Genomic DNA, 19916 nt, shown 5'->3' with positions numbered 1-19916 from the left:
CATTTTTAGAATATGTCAAGGATTCTGCCAGCTTCATGCTCGGGGCAGTAGTGTAGTGATACACTCTGAGGTTGAGATATCACAGCGCAGTAGCTGTGAAAGATCACGGGTGTGCTTGGTTCCAGAATTGATAAACCCGTACTTCAACATGTTGTCGAAGGCTTTCATGCCTGGAATCACTGGGTTGCTGTGAGTTTTCCGGGCAACCCAGGCCATGTTCTAGAAGCATTCTCTTCTGATGTTTCACCCATATCTATGGCAGGGATCCTCAGAGGTTGAGGCGTCTTTTGGAAACAAGGCAAGTGAGGTTTATGTATCTGTGGAATGTCCAGGGTGGAAGAAAGAAGTCTTGTCTGTTTGATGCAAGTGTGAATGTTGTGATTGGCCAGCTTGATTAGCATTGAATGGCCTTCCAGCTTCAAAGCCTGACTGCTTCTTGCCTGGGGGAATCCTTTATTGGGAGATGTTAGCTGGCCCTGTTTTACAAGTGTTGTTCTTTATTTGCTGTCCTGATTTTAGAATTTTAACACTGATAGCCAGATTTTGTACTGGCTACCAGTATTAAAAAACACTTTGCCTGACTGGTTGCTGCCTGGAAGGGGGGGGGGGGATCCTTAGTTGGGAGGTGCTGTCTGGCCCTGATTTATTCTTGTCTGGAATTCCCCTGTTTTTTTAGTGTTGCTCTTTATTTACTGTCCTGATTTTAGAGGTTTTTAAAATACTGGTAGCCAGATTTTGTTCATTTTCATGTCTCCTCTCTTCTGTTGAAATTTAATGGCTTCTCTGTGTAGTCTGGTGATTGTTAGAGTGCTCCAGCATTTCTGTGTTTCCAGTTAATAGTATGTGTCTAGGTTGGTTCATCAGGTGCTCTGCTATGGCTGGCTTATCTGGTTGAATTAATCTGCAGTGCATTTCATGTTCCTTGATTCGTGTCCGGGCAATGCTGGTGTGTTTGGTGGTTCCAATGTAGACTTGTCTACAGCTGCATAGTATACGGTAGACTCCTGCAGAGGTGAGAGGATCCCTTTTGTCTTATTTCACAGTTTTGATCACAATTCCTTTTCTGACCAGCTTATTGTGCTTTACCATCGGGGCAAAGCTAATCCTGATTTTGACAAATACTTGTCAAGACCTACAGAAAGAAGCTTATTACGATTTATATAATGCCATCAACGTACATGGTGTTTTACATGTAAAAAAAGAGAAAGACATTCAGGCTGTGCCTTCCTCAGTTGCCTTTCTCAGTTGCTCAGAATGAAAGTGAGCTGTATTTAAGATGTATTTAAAAACACGGAGATAAAGATTCTTACTATGCTCTGTTCCTTGAGGTTTCTTTACATAAAGCAAGCTTTTTGATGCCAACTCTGACTTCTTTCTGGGCAGATTGCTTATGTTCGCAGGTCACTAAATTTAGTTTAGAAATTGCATATGTTAGTGAAGAAACACTTATTCCTGGCAGCACTTTTCATTCCGAGAAATAAGCCTCTCCTTTTGACTATGAGAACCAAAACTTTTCACTTCTGTTATGCATCTCCTGCTTGTAGCAAGTACTCTAATGTCTCCAAAATATTCCCTGCCATCCTTGTTGTACCACCACACATTTCTATTACGAATCAAACCTGTACTTTTTCCCTCCTCTTACCATATTTTTCTTTTCTTTCTTCCAAAGCAAAAGGCATCCCAGACTTCTCAGAAGCAAAGCACTCTGGATAGTGAGGTAAGAATGGAAAGCAGTAAGCTGCCTTTTGTCATTCTTTAATGATCTTTATGGGAAATACTTAGGATTTATGCCTGTGTTTGCTAGTGGTGTTCTTACTGGAAAGTGAACTCAACTTGGAGTGTGTGGAATTTGCCTAAAAATAAAAATACTGACTACTGTGTTGTAACAGAGTTGTCTTTCTTTAGTTTTTTCAATGTAATTTCTCTTTTTTTCAACTTATTGTTTTCACTTTGGACTGTACATTTTCCTCTGTAGCCTGACTTTTCCAAGTAATAAATATATGTATATAAATCAATTTAGATATTTTAAAACATTATTTTAATATAGTAATACTGAGGTTAGTGCTGATAATATCCTGTACATTTTCCTCTATAGCCTGACATTTCCAAGTAATAAATATATGTATATAAATCAATTTAGATATTTTAAAACATTATTTTAACATAGTAATACTTAGGTTAGTGCTGATAACATCCTAAAATGCACTTGTGATTTTCCTTGCTGTTCACCTATTTCATGATTAATAAGTAGTTAATTCCGAACTTTTAAAATTACTGCTAAAACCTTTGGAAGTGAACCACAAGGCTGTTTTCATTTACACTGCTTAACTCCATTGACCAGACGGTCTCTGCTTTTGTGTAGTTGCAACTTCATGGCATCACAGCTGAATGTGCTGCTTTCCAGAATGCTTTTTTCATGCAGTTCTTGCAACCATCTTAGGCTTGTCACACTGCCAACCCTCGAGTCTCATATCAATGCGTGAAAGCACAGTTTGGGTTGATTCTCAGCCACCCCCTCTCCTTCCCTTTGGCATTTGGATTTCCCCATAAGACATTTTAGGACAGCAAAAGGCTATATTTCCTTGTTTTATTAATGGATTTTTTTTTACTTTGCGATATGCTAAATCACAAATGTAATTTAATATGCCAGAAATACACAGAAAATGCTTTCCAGTAATCGTTGCTTCCTGACTCTGGACTGTTTCCAAATAGTACTGTTCTTTTTCATTTTATCTTTGTTTCGGTCCCTCCCAAGCTGTGTCTGTGTGTGTTCTTTCCTAAGGATTGCCTTGTTCTCCACTGAGCAGCTTTGAATGCTGAATTGTGCTTCATTTTGGAGACAATAGCCAAAAGCAAACTAGCTCCTGAATCGGTTGCAGATGTGTTGGATGCAGAGATTATTAAAATACTAATGGGATGTTTTCCCTTCCCCCCAAGCTAGAATATACTGATGGCTGCCATGTGCCGTCTCAAGAGAGAAATGTACACATTCCAGATGTCTCTGTCTGTCTTCATATTGTGTTGTGGTGTTTTCTGCTTCTGACGTTGCCCTGTTTCCCACATCCCCAGTGTCCCTTTCCATCCAGAAGGTCTCAGCATACTGATGACAGTGCCTTGCTGGTGGTAAGAACTCTGCACGCAATGTGTCCTTCTCCTAGATCGTAGTTAGCATGTCCTTTACAGTTTGATCAGGTTGGGTAGCTCTTCTCTGCTCTAAATAGCATAAAACATGGGTGTCTCCCAATCCCTGTCTGAGCAATAATAGTTGTGCTGAAACTTGTTGTCTTGGGGTGCCTCTGCACTGTAGAATTAATGTAGTTTGACACTACTGACTTAACTAAGTGCTGTGGAATCCTGGGAGTTATAGTTTGGTGAAGTACCAGCACTCTTTGGCAGGGGAGGCATAAGACTTCTCTTGCTCCTTTTCTTCCTTGCAGTTGGTTTAAGCCAGGTACGAGCAAACTTCGGCCCCCCCAGGTGTTTTGGACTTCAACTTCGGCTGTTAGGAATTGTGAGAGTTAAAATCCAAAACACCTGGAAGACCAAATTTATTTATTTATTTATTTACAGATTTTATATTCCGCCATTCTCACCCCGCAGGGGACTCAGGGCGTATTACAGTGTACACATATATGGCAAACATTCAATGCCAATTTTTGACATACAAACATATACAGACATACACGGAGGCTATTTAACTTTTTCTGGCCGCCAGGGGAGCTGACGCTTTCATCGTCCATCTGCGATGCTGATGAAGCACTTCTGCATTCCTTGCATACTTCCCCGCTGGAATGCCTTGCTGGAGTCTTCTTCTTCTTCATAAATCAGTTAATTTAGCCTCCCCACACTTTAAGGTGGTACTTTATTTTCCTACTTGACAGCTGCAACTGTCTTTCGGGTTGCAAAGGTCGACAACAGGCTACACACAATTGGTTGGAAACCCACTCCAACCCAGGCTGGCTTCGAACTCATGACCTTTTTGGTCAGAGTGATCTTAATGCAGCTGACACTCAGCCAGCTGCGCCACAATCCCGGTGCAAAGTTTGTCCGTGCCTGGTCTATAGAAACACATCTACATATCCATTAAGATATGGTTGTAAATAAGCTTTAGAAGAGCTAACCCTTGAAGCACGACGCTCGGATTTTCTCTGCCCTGTTCTTAGATATGGATAATCTTGTAATGCCCTAAATGTGACCTTCTAGTCGCCGGTTGAGCATTGCATATCCAGGACGAGAATATGATACCAATTTGAAAGATCTGTAATTGCTCATATCTTCCATGCATGACAAACATTCACTGAGTTGTTGAGAGGGCTTCCTGTCATTCTGTAATTTGGAAAGTCATCATCTGAATTCCACAATGTGAATCCCAGCCTGGGAGAAAAAATGGGATATAAATCCAATAAACTGAACAGAATAATGAATTAAGTCAGTGAAGGTCCCTATCCTCTTCAGCGGTATGATTCCCACTTTTTAAAGGTCCATCAACATTTCACTTAACATCACTCCATGTTTTATGCTATTTCCTTCCACTGTTGGTATCCTAAAAACAGTTATCGGACTCTACTTTCTTGCTTTCCTTTGTCTATAGAAAACTTTTCTGCTCTGCCTTCTTTCACATGCATGAGTTGCATGCTCCCAGTGTATTTCTCCATTTTTTTTACTACGCACTGATGATTTCATGTGCATTCCTGATTTGTCAACTCAGGAAAAGTGGAACGTAATCTAGATGTAAAATCACCAGAATTGTTCACTCTTTGTCTTAGCTATTATGTTTAGAGTACACATTTTCTTGTTCATGTTTTAACGAACAGATGGAAGGAAACAGAAAATGGGTTCCTACATTTGGGTGGCTGAGAATCCTATTTTGTTTTGACTCTGGTTAAAGTTGGCGACCATCCAAACCTTAAAGAGGACTGGGACAATTCATGGCAAGATGACAGCAGCACAACCAGTCTCATGAGCATGTACACTATGGAAAGGGCCATGTTATATCTCCACTGGCCCTTGGTTGAGATTTTTTCCCCCAAGGATAACGTTAGACACCGGAAAAATGAGCATTTTGCCTTTTCTAACTAGAGAATGTTCAATCTGTTCAAAGTAATTGTTCTTCATTAAAATATAAGCAAGCCAGTTAGAAACAAAAGTGTAGTGCACAAGTGTGTCATCTTGAGTTGCTTTTTTGTGTGCCTTTTTTCTAGCATTCTTGTAAACGTCAATGTAAGATGCTTCTTTTCACTTTCTCTAGCTATTTTACTTTTATAAGCCCTGTGAAAGTGGGATTTGTGTGGAATGGACCATACTATATTTGACTTACTTGCTTGGTTTATAGTGATTATTCTCTTCTTTGGCCTCTTGTAAGAGTTGTGTTTAGCTGTAATTGATTACTATCTGAAATACTTCCCTATTTGTCTATTGAGGGGACAATCCAGCAGTTACAAACACCACTGAGATGGATGGTCCACACATCTATTTCAGACTCCTTTCAATTACTCTTGATTTCATATGGGACAAAGGTTTTCCTAAATAATAGAGTATTGTGGAACTCTAATCACAATCTTTTGTTTGGCATTTTCCTCACTACATCACAGTTCTCAGTCAGCCAAGACAACTTTTCTCTTACTCCAAGTATTCGTCTTAAATTATGTGCTAGGAAACTGCACAAAAGTAGATTTCACAAACAGGCTATTTAAGCCATGTTGGAAATACTAAGTGTGCAGTTTATTGCAAAGAGCCTTCCGTATCTAAATTTGGTGACTTGTTGGTCTTTGGCTCCTTGCCGCTTAGTATTGTATGAAACAACCTCTTTGCCTATTGTATGCAACTGGCTTGCAGAAAAGAAATTGTAGCCTTTTCTCCTCCTGGATCTGAATATTTTAATACACTTTCAATTGTGTGACTATTCTGTTTACTTTTGTGTCTGGATTTTTGTTGTTTCTGAAGTATTTTAAGCTTTTAGCCACTGTTGTAAAATGCTGACTGTTCCCAAATTCTGGAGGAATTTCAGTTTATTATCAACCTCAATGCCATCAACCGATTGGCTGAGAAAGGCGGTATACAAATACAGTAAATAAATAATTGTTTGCTGAGAAATTCTATTTCCTAACACATAATTCTCCCTATACCAGGCATGGGCAAACTTTGGCCTTCCCTCTAGGTGATTTGGAGTTGAAGTCCAAAACACCTGAAGAGAGGGCCAAAGTTGGCCCATGCCTGGGCAAGACACTGCCGCCTCCACAGAGGCTAGCAGAGATCAAGAGCATCCTTCACTCTAATTAAAAAAAAAACAGTGCAAGGACTAGGAATAGATCGTTCATTGACAGAGAACAAGAAAGGAAGGAGAATACTTGCTTTTTTAAAAAAAACCTATGCATCATAGGTAAAGGTAAAGGTTTTCCCCTGACATTAAGTCGAGTCGTGTCCGACTGTGATGTGATGTTCATCTCCATTTCTAAGCCAAAGAACCGGCATTGTCTGTAGACACCTCCAAGGTCATGTGGCTGGCATGGCTGCATGGAGCGCCGTTACCTTCCCGCCGGAGTGGTATTTATTTATTACTTATTTATTTAGAGCTTTTATAACCCGGTCTTCTCGACCTCCGAAAAGGGACTCAGGCCGGCTAACAGCAGAAAATTCAACACAAATATAATAAACATAATAGCATCATAATACATTAATACAAAATACATTAAAATACAGATCATACAATATCATACAATTACAAAAGCCTATTGATCTAATCACGTTTACATGTTTTCAAACTGCTAGGTTGGCAGAAGCTGGGGCTGACAACGGAAGCTCATGTCACTCCCCGAATTTGAACCTGCAACCTTTCGGTCAACAAGCTTAGCACTTTAACCCACTGTGCCACCAGGGGCCCATATTAATGATCCCCCTTCTCATCATTACCAGAGGACCGTGGAAATAAGCTTAATAGTTAGGAACACTTGAAAGCGTAACAGATACCACATTTCTTTAATCTCAGTTCAGCATTTTAATCATCAGAACTAAAACTGACTTGGTTTTGTATCCGTATCTAGTACTTCACTGAAGCAGGATTGAAGGATCTTACACAATATGACCCCTGTTCCCTTGGGACGGGTACCCATGCTTAAATTTATCCCTGACTGGCACACATGTCTTCACTAAGCATTTTTTTTTTTTGGAGCACTCTATGGAATTATTGGGATGGAAGTCCTGGATTCCACTATTACCAGTGGCTTTGCAATTCCTCATGAAATCCAGGAGGTCTTGCTGTACTCTAAACTGACCATAGAATCATAGAAACCTAGAGTTGGAAGAGACTTCATGGGCCATCCAGTCCAACCCCCTACCAAGAAGAAGGAATATTGCATTGAAAGCACCCCTGACAGATGGCCATCCAGCCTCTGCTTAAAAGCTTCCAAAGAAGGAGCCTCCACCACACTCTGGGGCAGAGAGTTCCGCAGCTGAACGGCTCTCATAGTCTGGAAATTCTTCCTCATGTTCAGCATGTTCAGACCAGTAAGGAAAGGAAAAGGAAAAGGGGCCGCCAGAAAAGGATCCCTTGCCAATTGCAGGAGAGGAATATCAGAAGCGGGGTGACATATATTTTGGTTTTATTGGAGCTGTAGGTGAGGACACTGTCAGGTCAGAAGTTTCTCACAAACTAAATCTTTCTGGAAGGATTTAAGGATGTCTTTCTTAAATAATTTGTAGCTGAGATGTTTCAAAAATTTAATTAGGGATAAAAGCAATCTATTCAGCGACACTTGTTTTGGACTAGCGTATCCTCACTCCCTTTGAAGCCTCCCTGGTAACTAGCCATACCGTTCCTCTGACTTGGCTGCATGGTCTGCAGCTACTTTTCTTGTGACTCGACTGCTCTTGGCTCTTTTGTCTCCTTTTTGGTTTCCATCCTGCTTTTCTCACACAGCTGGAAAGCGAGGCAGTTTGCAGCATACTGTAATTAAAACAGGCTTTAATCAGAGCTGTTAAAATACAAATTAACTTATATAGTTAAGCACCAATTATAATAATTTAAAAACACAACACTAATAAAGTAAATAAGCAGTAAAATGTTAAAAGTCATGTCCATGAATTTTATAACGTTTGGTTCTAACAGACATGCAGTTGCTAATGCCTTGGACAAAAGATTGAGATTTTGGGGAGAAAATTAAAAAATGAAATACTAGCATCCTTTACAGATTTGAAGTCACTTTGTTATTTTGGGTACATTAAATTTTGCATATTTAACTTTGCTTGGCATAATGGTATCATATTTGTTAAATTTGAAATACAGATTTTTCAGAAAATATATTGAATTTGGATTTACAGTTTAAAATGTTACCCTTTATTACAAGTGGAACTATAAAGTCCTGAACTGTGAGGAACTTTAAGGAACCTCTGTTTTTGCCAATGTATGAATTGGACAGGATGAAAACAATGAAAATAGAGGAAGAGGGAAAACAACCTTAAAACCCATTGTCCTAGTTTCCAACAGACCTCACAACCTCTGGAGATGCCTGCCATAGATGCAGGTAAAATGTCAGGAAAGAATGCTTCTGGAACATGGCCAGACAGCCCGGAAAACACCCAGTGATTCTGGCCATGAAAGCCTTCAACAGTACATTGAAACAACATTAGTTAGTATAAAGCCCTAAATGGTTCTGGCCCAGCTTACCTGTCCAAACATATTTCCCTCTATGAACCATCAAGGAGGTTAAGATCATCCAGGAAGGCCCTGCTCTCGGTCCCGCCTGCTTCACAAGTGCAGTTGGTGGGGACGAAACATAGGACCTTCTCAGTGGCGGCTCCTCAGCTCTGGAACTCTCTCCCCAATGAGATTCGATCAGTGCCCTCCCTCCTGGCCTTTAGAAAGAGAACAAAGACATGGTTATGGAACCAAACTTTTGACTAGTAAAGTAACGCAATACAAGAAGCAAATATGGAATATGTGCAATTGACATTGGAATGGCCCGGTCTACGTGCTTGGATCATGTGATTTTAATGTTTTATTGGGTGCTTTAATTCTTATATTTCATGTTTCGAATGTCCTTTTATCTTTCCTTATGATGAATTGTCCTATTGGTTTTATTTGTAGTTATATGGTGTTGGTTGTGATTTGGTGTACATATGTAAGGCACTGAATTTTGCCACTATTTCTGTGCAAACCGCTTTGAGTCCCCCCAGGGGTGAGAAAAGCAGTGTATACTGTAAATAGTAAAAGAAAGAACATAAAATTGTTTCTTATAGTCCTCCATAATGTGAAATAGGCATAAAGATTCTGTTTCCATAAAAAATAATTGAAAAAAGGAAACCCAAGTGTAGGAACTTCAGACTCTGTACAAAGTCTTGCATAAATGTTTACCTGGCACATCTCCTTTAGAACTAGTGGGAAGTGGGGCATGAAATACATGAAAATGTTGTCTTAAATATATCTTTTTTATTCTAAAATAATATTCCATGAGCCAGTTTTCTTTCAGTTTTTCTGACAAAAAGAATGCTGATGAAAAAAGGAGGAAATAATTTCCCAGCCCCTCTTTTTTGCTACTTTGGCCTTCATTTCTCTAGACATGATTCATAAGGCATTTTGCATCAGAATGCAGCCCCTGGGCAATTCTGGACATCAACCAAGAGTGTTTCCATTGTATGGTAACTTCTGTCATTCTTGACCCTTTAAAAATATAGCACTTGATTCCAATGAAGAGATATTTTAGTATATGTGTTAGGTGGCTGCACATTTAACAGATTGCAGTTATTTATTTATTATTTTTATTTACAGTTTTTATATTCCGCCCTTCTCACCCCGCTGGGGACTCAGGGTGGATTACAGTGTACAATGTATATGGCAAACATTCAATGCCAATTTTTGACATACAAACATATACAGACATACATAGAGGCTATTTACCTTTTTTTTTCTGGCTGCCAGGGGAGCTGTCGCTTTCATCGTCCATCTGCGACGCTGATGAAGCACTTCCGCATTCCCCGCTTGCTTCCCCGCTGGAATGCTTTGCTGGAGTCTTCTTTATGGCCTCATAAATCAGTTAATTTAGCCTCCCCACACTTTTTAAGGTGGTACCTAATTTTCCTACTTGACAGATGCAACTGTCTTTCGGGTTGAAAAGGTCGACAACAGGCTACACACAATTGGTTGGAAACCCACTCCAACCTGGGCTGGCTTCGAACTCATCACCTTTTGGTCAGAGTGATCTTAATGCAGCTGACACTCAGCCAGCTGCGCCACAATCCCAGTGAAGAGATGTTTCACTATATGTGTTAGCTTGCTGCACATTTAACAGACGGCAGTTATTCAGATGCATTGCATTCTGGAAGTTTAATAAATTGGCATTTATTTATTTATTTTGAACATTTATACCTTGTCCTTCTTAACTTCCGCGGAGGGACTCAGAACGTCTTCCAAACAGGCAATAATTCAATGCCAAACATAATATAAAGCACATGATGTATTTATTATGTGCTTTATATTATGTTTGGCTTCGAATTGTTGCATGTTTGGAAGACCACAAAATTAAAATAATTCTAAATATTCATTAAGAACCTGATCACCAGAATTAAATTTATCATCCAAAGCAGTCCAAGGGCCAAACCCCTGAGGAGTCCAATGACATTTGAGGGCCAAGCCCCTGAGGAGTCCAATGAAATCTCTGCTGCTCTCTGGACCTGCTATGGATGGGACGGTGTATAGTTTGCTCATGGTTTGTTTAATCTATTTGTAACCATGCTTTTCTTTAAAGAGCTCAAAGTGGTCATTTCTTTCCAACTTTTTATCTGTGCAATAACACTGTGATTATAGGCTAAGCTACTAATTGATGGCTGGCCTAAAATCACTTCCATGGCTTCATGGCCAAAGTGAGGAAGTGAATCAGGTTCCTGGCATCATAAGACCGCCCTATGTTGTCATAAGAGTAGCCTTAGGTCAATGTCATCTCAAGGATTACTTAAAGAAAGGCCATATCATTGAGTACTTCATGAAATTCCTGAGAAGGGGGCATAAGTTATTGGACTTCAACTCCCGCAATTCCAAACAGCCTGGAGGGCCCATGCCACTATAACACATCCTTTTTGTGCAAAAGACTCCATGGTATCCTTGGTATCTCCAGTAAAATGGTGTACTGGAAGGCCTTGAAAAGGACTGCATCAGAGATCTTTGAGAGTCGATGTCAGGATGGTTATTGCTGGATTTAGACAGGCTACTGTATTTACACAAATCTAACACCTCACCCTTTTTGACTAAATCACCTTGCCAAAATTAGGGTGTGCATTAGATTGGCATAATACAGTCATCTTAGTGCTGAGCCAAAGCAGTAGGTGAAGCTGCTTCAGGAGCTGCACCTGGAGATTGCACCTATTTGAGGGATGTCATCTGTAATTTAATTGTCATAACCCAATGCTATGTAATCCTGGGATTTGTAGTTTGGTGAGGCAATCCCATTCTTTGGAAGAGAGGGTGCAAGGCATTGCAAAACTACAGCCCTCATAGCATTGAATCAAAGTAGTTAAAGTGGATTCATTCTACAGTGTAGATGCACCCCAGGGGTTTTTTTTCCATTCCTGAAATCTTGGGTGTTCTAACACAATTGTTTTTAAAGAAGGAATGCTAAGCAGGCAGCAACTTTGATGGGAATATTACACCTTTTGCTTTTTTGTGCATTACATTTGGCAGCAAATATTTTTTTGGGTTTCATGGTTGTGAAAATTGTGCGCATTAGATTTGATGGTGCATTGGACTCGAGTAAATATGCTTAGTGGGTTGACTCAGCATAGGGCAGATTCGTATTTTATATGGAGTCCCACGCCTATTTTCTCCTTGTTTCTTGTCCTTTGCGCCTTCTTCTGTCTTCTTCACAGGACTCTCTGCCTCACTCCTTCCTTCTCTTTCCCCTTCTCTCTTCCCTGCCGTCCCTGACAGAACGGCTTTGAGCCTGTCTTAGTGTTTGAGATTGACAGTAACACCAACACCATTAAAAGGAGGCCGGGGACACTCAACCAGGTGACAAGCATGTAATGTGTGTGGCTGTCTTGGCTGGATTTCCCTTTTATATATTTTTCCCGCTTTATCTGATGCTGAGCGCGGTGTTGGTCCCTGTCCTTGGCCTGGCCTGCTTCCACATGGAGACTTTTCCACGCCCTCTTAAACCCAAGCTTTGCAGACTTCTTTCATAAGGAGCATTTCCATTTTTCATAATGGAAATGAGTCAATCCTTTTTAGTGGTTTTATAATATCCCTGCGGAATAATACCTTTAGAAACAAAGTTATGCAAGTTGTTGTTGTTGTTGTTGTTGTTGTTGTTGTTGTTGTGTGCCTTCAAGCCAACTTGAATGTATGGGAGTCTTATCAGTGGACTTTCTTGGCCAGGTTTATTCCTAGAAGATTTTCCATTATAAATCTTGATTTTGGGAGATTCTTCCAGCAGGTTGCTATAGATTTGCCTTCTTGGTGAGAGGTTCAGTAAGATAATCCCGTGGCTAATGCTTTTCAGGTCTTCGAATCAGGGTCCTCATAAGCTGGTAGTGACTCTGCAGTTCAGTTTTCCTTGCACTTCTCATTGCAAAGTGTCTATAGCTCACTAATATGTCTGCATGTAATTTTTCAAAACCTTTTCCTAGATTTGGAGTCAGATATGTCTTCTTCCATTAGATGTGTGTGTGTATGTATACATACAATATATACATACACATAACAACTAGGAAATAGAGGATTACTGGGTCCAAATGCTTGCTGTTATAATATTTTACAAAATGAACAGCTGCTGCCTTTCTACCTTGTTGTTGTTGCTGTTGTTATATTTATTTATACCTCTCTTTTTCTCTCCATAAGGAGACCCTTAGAAGTAACCCCCGCTCTAAACAATAATAATAAGTTCTTTAAAATGGCAATTAGTTTTGGGACTGGAGATATCTCTGCAGTTGGGCTTTTGGCTTTGTACTTAGTTGGCTTTGGTGGAGGTCTTGTCTGTATTCAAAAATGCTGCCTCATGTCATTGTAACATTTAATTACTTGCTTTTTTATGGCTGGCTTATTGGGACCGCTTTTCTTTTGCAAGTGTTGGCTGAAATGCATTCATTTGAGCAAAGAATGAATGCTCTTATCCATTAGCTCAGTATATTGGCAGAAACATTATGATCAATCTTTTGGACACATTTCTAGTATGGTTTTTCCTCCTTTTCACTGTGAAGGCTGGGAATATATGGCCCTCCAGATGTGATTAAATACAGAGTCCCATCCTCCCTGGCCTACGATGAAGTATTGTGGAAGTTGCAATCCAGTGATAGGAGGGAGACCACATATTCCCTTATGCTTTCATAGACGATCAGCTCTTCCCCTCTCCCAATATACTTTCTACCCTGTCTTTCTTCTCCCGAAATGACATTGTGTGTGCTACGATTACTATGCAGTAATATATACTCTGAGTCATATTCTTTACTAGCCTCATCTCTTCTTTTATCTGCAGAGTGATGACAGAACCACCATCTCACCAAATTCACCTGCTTCTCAAACAGGTAATTGGGAAAAATGGAGGGAGATGGGATAAATGAGGTATTTTTTCATGTCAGGAGTGACTTAAGAAATCGCAAGTCACTTCTGGTGTGAGAGAGTTGGCTGTCTGCAAGGGCGTTGCCCAGGGAACACCTGAATGTTTGATGTTTTACCATCCTTGTGGGGACTTCTCTCATGTCTCCATATGGGGAGTTGAAGCTGACAGAGATTCGAATTTCTGACTTCTCAGTCAGCAGTTCTGCAAGCACAAGTGTTTAACCCATTGCAGCACTGGAAGCTCCACAATGAGATGAACCACTGACACTTGGACAAGGATGTTATTGTGCAGGCCAGATCCTGTGTAAACATCACAACAGGTGTCATTGCGGACCACTTAAAATGCTACATTTGTCCATCAAGAGGAGGCATTGCTGCTGGTCCTCTGACAAAGATAGGACTGTAGATAACGTTAATACTTAAGCATTTACATAGCACTTTCAAATGGTAACTCTTCTAATTAACATGCAGTACTGCTTATGGCGCTGTCCATGGTAAATTGCTGAATTGTCTCCAAGAGAAATTGATCCAGGCAACTCTTGTAATCCCCTTGATGTTTATTCCAAAGACAATCCTGCATAAAAACCAAAATGTAAAATAATGACACTATTATGTCAAAACTGTGGGTTTGGAAGGTATGGGACAATTACAGGCTGAAGTGCTATTTGGGCTGTGAGTTTCGTCACGTTTTTTGGGGGTGGAGAAGAACCAAGTCCTTTTCGTCCTTTCAAGGAGCTGTATGTTAAAATACAATACTTGAAAAGAGAAAGCTAATTCAGATTGTGGCAGAATGAAAAGATATATTCTGCTGCCCTGGAGACTAGGACTTAGAACAATAGCTTCAAAGTACAGGAAAGGAGATTCCACCTGAACATTAGGAAGAACTTCCTCACTGTGAGAGCTGTTGAGCAGTGGAACTCTGTGCTGTGGTAGAGGCTCCCCCTTTGGAAACTTTTAAACCGAGGCTGGATGGTCATCTGTTGGGGGTGCTTTGTCTACTTGATTGTTGCACTTTCCTTGCGCTCCCTTCAGGTTGTACTCCATTCATGGAGCCTGAACCGCAGCTATGTTCTTTCTCAGCCATATTATTTTGTTGTTGTTTACAATTGTGACTGTTTTAATAGTTTATCTGATGTTTTTAATTTGATTGTGTTTTATCTGTAATTGTTGGGCTTGTCCCTTGTAAGCTGTTCTGAGTTTCCTTGGGGAGATGGTTGGCAGGGTATAAAAATAAAGTAGTAGTAGTAGTTATTATTACTATTGAATGTGATTTTCCTGCATCTTGACAGAATGGGTTTGGATCGGATGGCCCAACAGGTCTCTTCAAACTCTAGGAATCTATGATTCTATAAGTGTGTGTTGCTCCAAATGTATTGGAAAGAACTGGTTCTTACTTCTCATCTTTAAAATCCTTGGCTATGAATTATGTGGCTATTTTTATCCCTCTAATTTATTATTCTGTGCTTGCATCACTTTATAAATAACTTATTTCCCCCTCTACCTCTCCAGTCCACCTTTCTGCTCCGTATCCTGGCCCTCCGGCTGCTGCGGCCGCTACTCCTCCTGCCTACAGAAACCCTCCTCAGCGTCCCGAAAGCTTCCTTTTTCGAAATGCTTCAAGAGATGAGGCAACCAAAGGTGGGCAGCACCGCTTGAGCATAGAAGAGCATGGCTGGCTAGTCTCAGCATTGGGGTCACCAGGGGGCTTCTTTATCCCAGGCATGGGCAAACTTGGACCCTCCAGGTGTTTTGGACTTCAACTCCCACAATTCCGGCTGTTAGGCTGATAGTTCAAAATATCAAACATAAAGAGAGCACTCAGCCACAGAATAAACAAAAATAGAAAACACTGTTGCAAGTTCAAGATAACTCCGTAGTCAAAGGTCCAGTCCAGTGGTCAAATTCAATAAACAAAGTCCAGGGATGAAGAGTCTACCGTAGTCAACAGCCAGTCCAAAGATTCAAGGTTCCAGGATCTAAGAGATACCAAAAATCCATTGACCTGGGGGAAAACCAGCAGCATCCACCACCAAAATATGACAGATAATTTTCTCCCAAAGATAATTTCCAATGCTTGCTCTTTATATCCAGAAACACCCAGCTGCAACCTATCTCTTGCATACCTCCACCCTTAATTGCTTTCACCCATGAACTCTTACTTACAGATTACTCAACCCATTAGAACTAATACTTACATTAACCCTTCCATCACCAATCACCATCAACTGCAGAATATATTACATGATACACATAATAGCTGTTAAGTAGGTGACAGCACAACAGAAGTACAAAACCCCCAAATATCCATTAAAAACTGAATGAAACGATTAAATAAAATAGGTGTGCTTCAAAAGTGATTGGTGACGATGTGTACCAAATTCCACAGTTTTTGTTGCTGCCATTTAAAGAAAGACTGGTTCTCTAGTAATTGCATGCATGACCTCAAATGGCGTAACAGAAAAGGGCCTTAGAAGAAGATTCCGGTTTAATAGGCTTTCTCTCAGCTCTGTAATTCTGAATGACTCTGAATAAAGCCCTTCTTACAGCAGCCTCATTCAAGAACTAGGGACACTGGCTGTTAGGATCGGTTAGATAGCAATGTGCTAATGTGCAGATAGGCATGTAATAATAATAAAAAACAAGGATGCCAGTAGTACCTTCAAATAAATTTGTAGAACAAGCTTTTGCAGACTATAGCCCATTTCATCAGGTGCAAGTACTAAAAATAGAAAAGTGAAAGCAGTTGCAAAAGTACCTTGCCTAGATTATTAATGAGGCTTCCTAAACTCCTTTGGGCTACATGCGGCGGAACAGCCTCCTCAAGAAGTGGTCCTCATTCCCTTGCGGGTATTTTATTGCCTTTTCTATTTTTGGCCCTCTCCAGCTATGTCACCTTCGCCACCGGCTGCTGCATCAGCACCAGCAAACAGCTCTGAAGACCCTTGTGAAAACCATAGTTCCAAATTGCGGGAAGAAGAAGCTGAGCTGATAGAACAACTGCGAAAAGTATGTTGTGTTGAAAAATGTAATCAATGCCTGGTTGTATAAGGCCAGATTTCCTCCAATTTGATTCTGTGGCCTCAAAGCAGTTAAGTCGATAGGCATTGGTTGTGGACTTATGGAAGGCTCTTGCAGTTGCATGTGTCTTGTCAGATGCAATTGCACAGATCACCCAGCACAGCCCAAAAAACTGTTTTCAGTGAAGATGCAGATGGGCAGGTTGACATAAATTGCTAACATGCTGTAAGAAAAATACAAATGGCTTTGGTACAAAATGACAGAATCGTATTTGGGGACAAAAGCTCTGATTTTACAGTTTCTAGCCACCCAAATGCCAGTGGTTTCTGCTCATGTAATTAATTATCTGTGTCATTTAAGTTCTGTTTTTATGCCTTAAGCATAGGCCCGCACCTATTGAGTCGCCTCTGGCTGAGAAAGTGCAGTAAATAAATAATAATAAAATATTTATTTTCAGTTTCGATTTATTATTATGTTTATCTTTATTGTATACCCCCTCTCCACAAAGGAAATGCAAAGCGGCTAGATAATACTACTACTTCCCAAGCCAAGGAAGGATAGACTAAAATGCCTTTGAATGGGGCTGCCTTTAAAGACGGTTCGGAAACTTCAGTTACTTCAATGGGCGGCAGCCAGATTGCTAACTGGGGCGGCATACAGGGAGCATACCACCCCCCTGTTATGCCAGCTCCACTGGCTGCCAGTCCATCTCCAAGCCCAATTCAAAGTGCTGGTTTGGATCTATAAAGCTCTATACGGTTCAGACCCAGCTTACTTGTCCAAACTCATCTACCCCTACGCCCCACCTCGCAATTTAAGATCATCCAGGGAAGCCCTGCTCTCGCTCCCGTCAACAGCGCAAATGCGGCTGGCGGGGACGAGGAGCAGGGCCTTCTTGGCTTTGGCCCCCTGCCGATGGAGCAGACTCCCAAAAGAGGCAAGATCTGCTCTCTCGTTCCTGACCTTTAGAAAAAAAATAAAATCATGGTTCTGGGACCAGGCCTTTGGACAATAGATGTATGCAGCTTTTAGTGGGACAAGGACTGGAACAGTGACTTGACTGATAAGATTATTTTATGGTTTTAATAACTTTTGATATTTGGTGATGTACTGTTTTTAATATGATTTATGTTTAAAGTGTGGTTTTACTATTGTAGTTGTAAGGCATTAAGTTTTTGCCATTATCTATGTGTAAACCACTTTGAGTCCCCCTCGGGGTGAGAAAAGCGGTATATAAATACTGTAAATAAATAAATAAATAAATAAATAAATAAATAAATAAAATACCACTTAGCTAAGCTTTTTGCTTTCTAAAGCTCATGCTGTTCTAATTAAATTATTTTGCATGTGTTGACTCCAAAATATGTTATTGGTTTAATACTGGGACTTTCATAACTGCACTGCCTTGCAGTTTTGTGCAGAAGCTGCGTCTTTTGTTACAGTTTTGTGCACAACAGTTTTCTTCTAAATTGGTCCTGTTACTATTAAGGAACATGGGAAGCATTTCTAGACATACTCCTATTGACTGGCTCCTAGTTTCAGGACACACCTAGAGTTTATGTATGGAACCTTAATGTATGCTTAAATTCTTTCCAATCTAACTATTTTAATCTCAAGAGAAATGTTATGGTGCACTTGGGGAAAATGCAAATGCTCATGCAAGGTGTGGTGTTAAGACAGCCATGTCCTCTTCTTTCTGCATTCTTATAACACCCATAGGATGTACTTCATTGGACTTTTGACAAGTTTACTTGTCCAAGTGTACTGTAGAGTCCCGCAGGGTTCAGTACTGTCCCCTATGTTGTTTAACATATACATGAAGCCGTTGGGAGAGATCATCCGGAGTTTCGGGGTACGGTGTCATCTGTACGCAGATGATGTCCAACTCTGTCACTCCTTCCCACCTGCTACTAAGGAGGCTGTCCTGAACCAGTGCTTGGCTGCTGTGACGGACTGGATGAGGGACAACAGATTGAAAATAAATCCAGACAAGACAGAGGTACTCCTGGTCAGTCGAAAGGCCGAACAGGGTATAGGGTTACAGCCTGTGCTGGATGGGGTTACACTCCTCCTGAAGGCGCAGGTTCGCAGTCTGGATGTGATCCTGGATTCATCGCTGAGCCTGGAGCCCCAGGTTTCGGCGGTGGTCAGGGGAGCTTTCGCACAGTTAAAACTTGTGCGCCAGCTGTACCCGTACCTTGGGAAGTCTGACTTGACCACGGTGGTCCACGCTTCGGTTACATCCCGTTTAGACTACTGCAACGCTCTCTACGTGGGGTTGCCTCGTATCCCGGAAGCTGCAGCTAGTTCAATGCTCGGCAGCCAGACTACTAACGGGTGCTGGATACAGGGAGCACACCACTCCGCTGTTACACCAGCTCCACTGGCTGCCAATTAGCTTCCGAGCACAATTCAAAGTGCTGGTGTTAACCTATAAAGCCCTAAACGACTCCGGCCCTGTTTACCTCTCTGAACATATTCTCCCCTATGAACCATCAAGATTATTAAGATCGTCTGGAGAGGCCCTGCTCTCGGTCCCACTGGCCTCACAAGCGCATCTGGTGGGGACGAGGGACAGGGCCTTCTCGGTGGTGGCCTCTCGGCTCTGGAACTCCCTCCCACTGGAGATCAGAACCACCCCTTCTATCCTGACGTTTAGGAAACAGGTGGAGACTTGGTTATGGAGACAGGCATTCAACGAGTGAGCCAACACTCTGAGATATGGATGGAGGATGATGAGCAACAATTTTAATGTGACGACTGACCATTATAGTTATTGATTGTAATTTCTGTTTTAATGTTTTACTGTAATATGAATTAGGATGTTTTATTGACTGTATATGATATTATGGTTGGAAACCGGTCAGAGTCCCTCAAGAGAGATGAGAAGGTCGATATACAAACTTTTAAATAAATAAATACTTTGCCACAATTATACAAGTTTAACTTTTGGTGGTGACAAACCTAAGCTTATCTGTCCCTGCTGTCCCTCCTTTTCTAGAACATTGAGTCACGGTTGAAAGTGTCCTTGCCCAGCGATCTTGGAGCCGCACTGACGGATGGCGTGGTGCTTTGCCATTTAGCAAATCACGTTCGGCCTCGTTCCGTCCCTAGCATTCATGTCCCTTCCCCAGCTGTCGTAAGTATCCAGGGGGTAATGTTAACTCATTCTGTCTCCTTCAGAGTTTTGTTCTTCCATTTAAAAGGCTTTCAGAGTGGCTTAGGAAACAAAACAACATTACAAATCTCATAAGGAGCTCTGGAAAATAAAACAAAGAAGAAAAAGATGTTAAAATATAGTGTAATATAAGGATGAGTGCAAAATTAGTTCTACATTAAGTACTTTCACGAGAGATGG

At 40.9% G+C, this 19916-nt stretch overlaps 1 protein-coding gene across 7 annotated transcripts in view; it reads left to right on the top strand.

Annotated features, from left to right (window-relative positions):
• Nucleotides 1-19916, top strand: part of LRCH3 (leucine rich repeats and calponin homology domain containing 3) — a 116797-nt gene that overhangs the window by 81483 nt on the left and 15398 nt on the right. For 3 of the 7 annotated variants that reach the window (XM_060767296.2, XM_060767295.2, XM_060767294.2), the window contains exons 14-20: nucleotides 1670-1717; nucleotides 3070-3123; nucleotides 11915-11995; nucleotides 13458-13506; nucleotides 15050-15178; nucleotides 16425-16546; nucleotides 19560-19697. In XM_060767296.2, coding sequence (XP_060623279.2) covers nucleotides 1670-1717; nucleotides 3070-3123; nucleotides 11915-11995; nucleotides 13458-13506; nucleotides 15050-15178; nucleotides 16425-16546; nucleotides 19560-19697 — 621 coding nt within the window. The remainder of the gene's footprint in view (nucleotides 1-1669; nucleotides 1718-3069; nucleotides 3124-11914; nucleotides 11996-13457; nucleotides 13507-15049; nucleotides 15179-16424; nucleotides 16547-19559; nucleotides 19698-19916) is intronic. The other 4 variants (XM_060767301.2, XM_060767298.2, XM_060767297.2 and 1 more) reach the window with 3 other exon arrangements.

The sequence above is a fragment of the Anolis sagrei genome, chromosome 3 (genome assembly GCF_037176765.1).
Source record: "Anolis sagrei isolate rAnoSag1 chromosome 3, rAnoSag1.mat, whole genome shotgun sequence".
Lineage (NCBI taxonomy): Eukaryota > Metazoa > Chordata > Lepidosauria > Squamata > Dactyloidae > Anolis > Anolis sagrei.
Note: the sequence above shows the minus strand (reverse complement) of the source record. Positions and strands in the feature narration are given on the sequence as shown.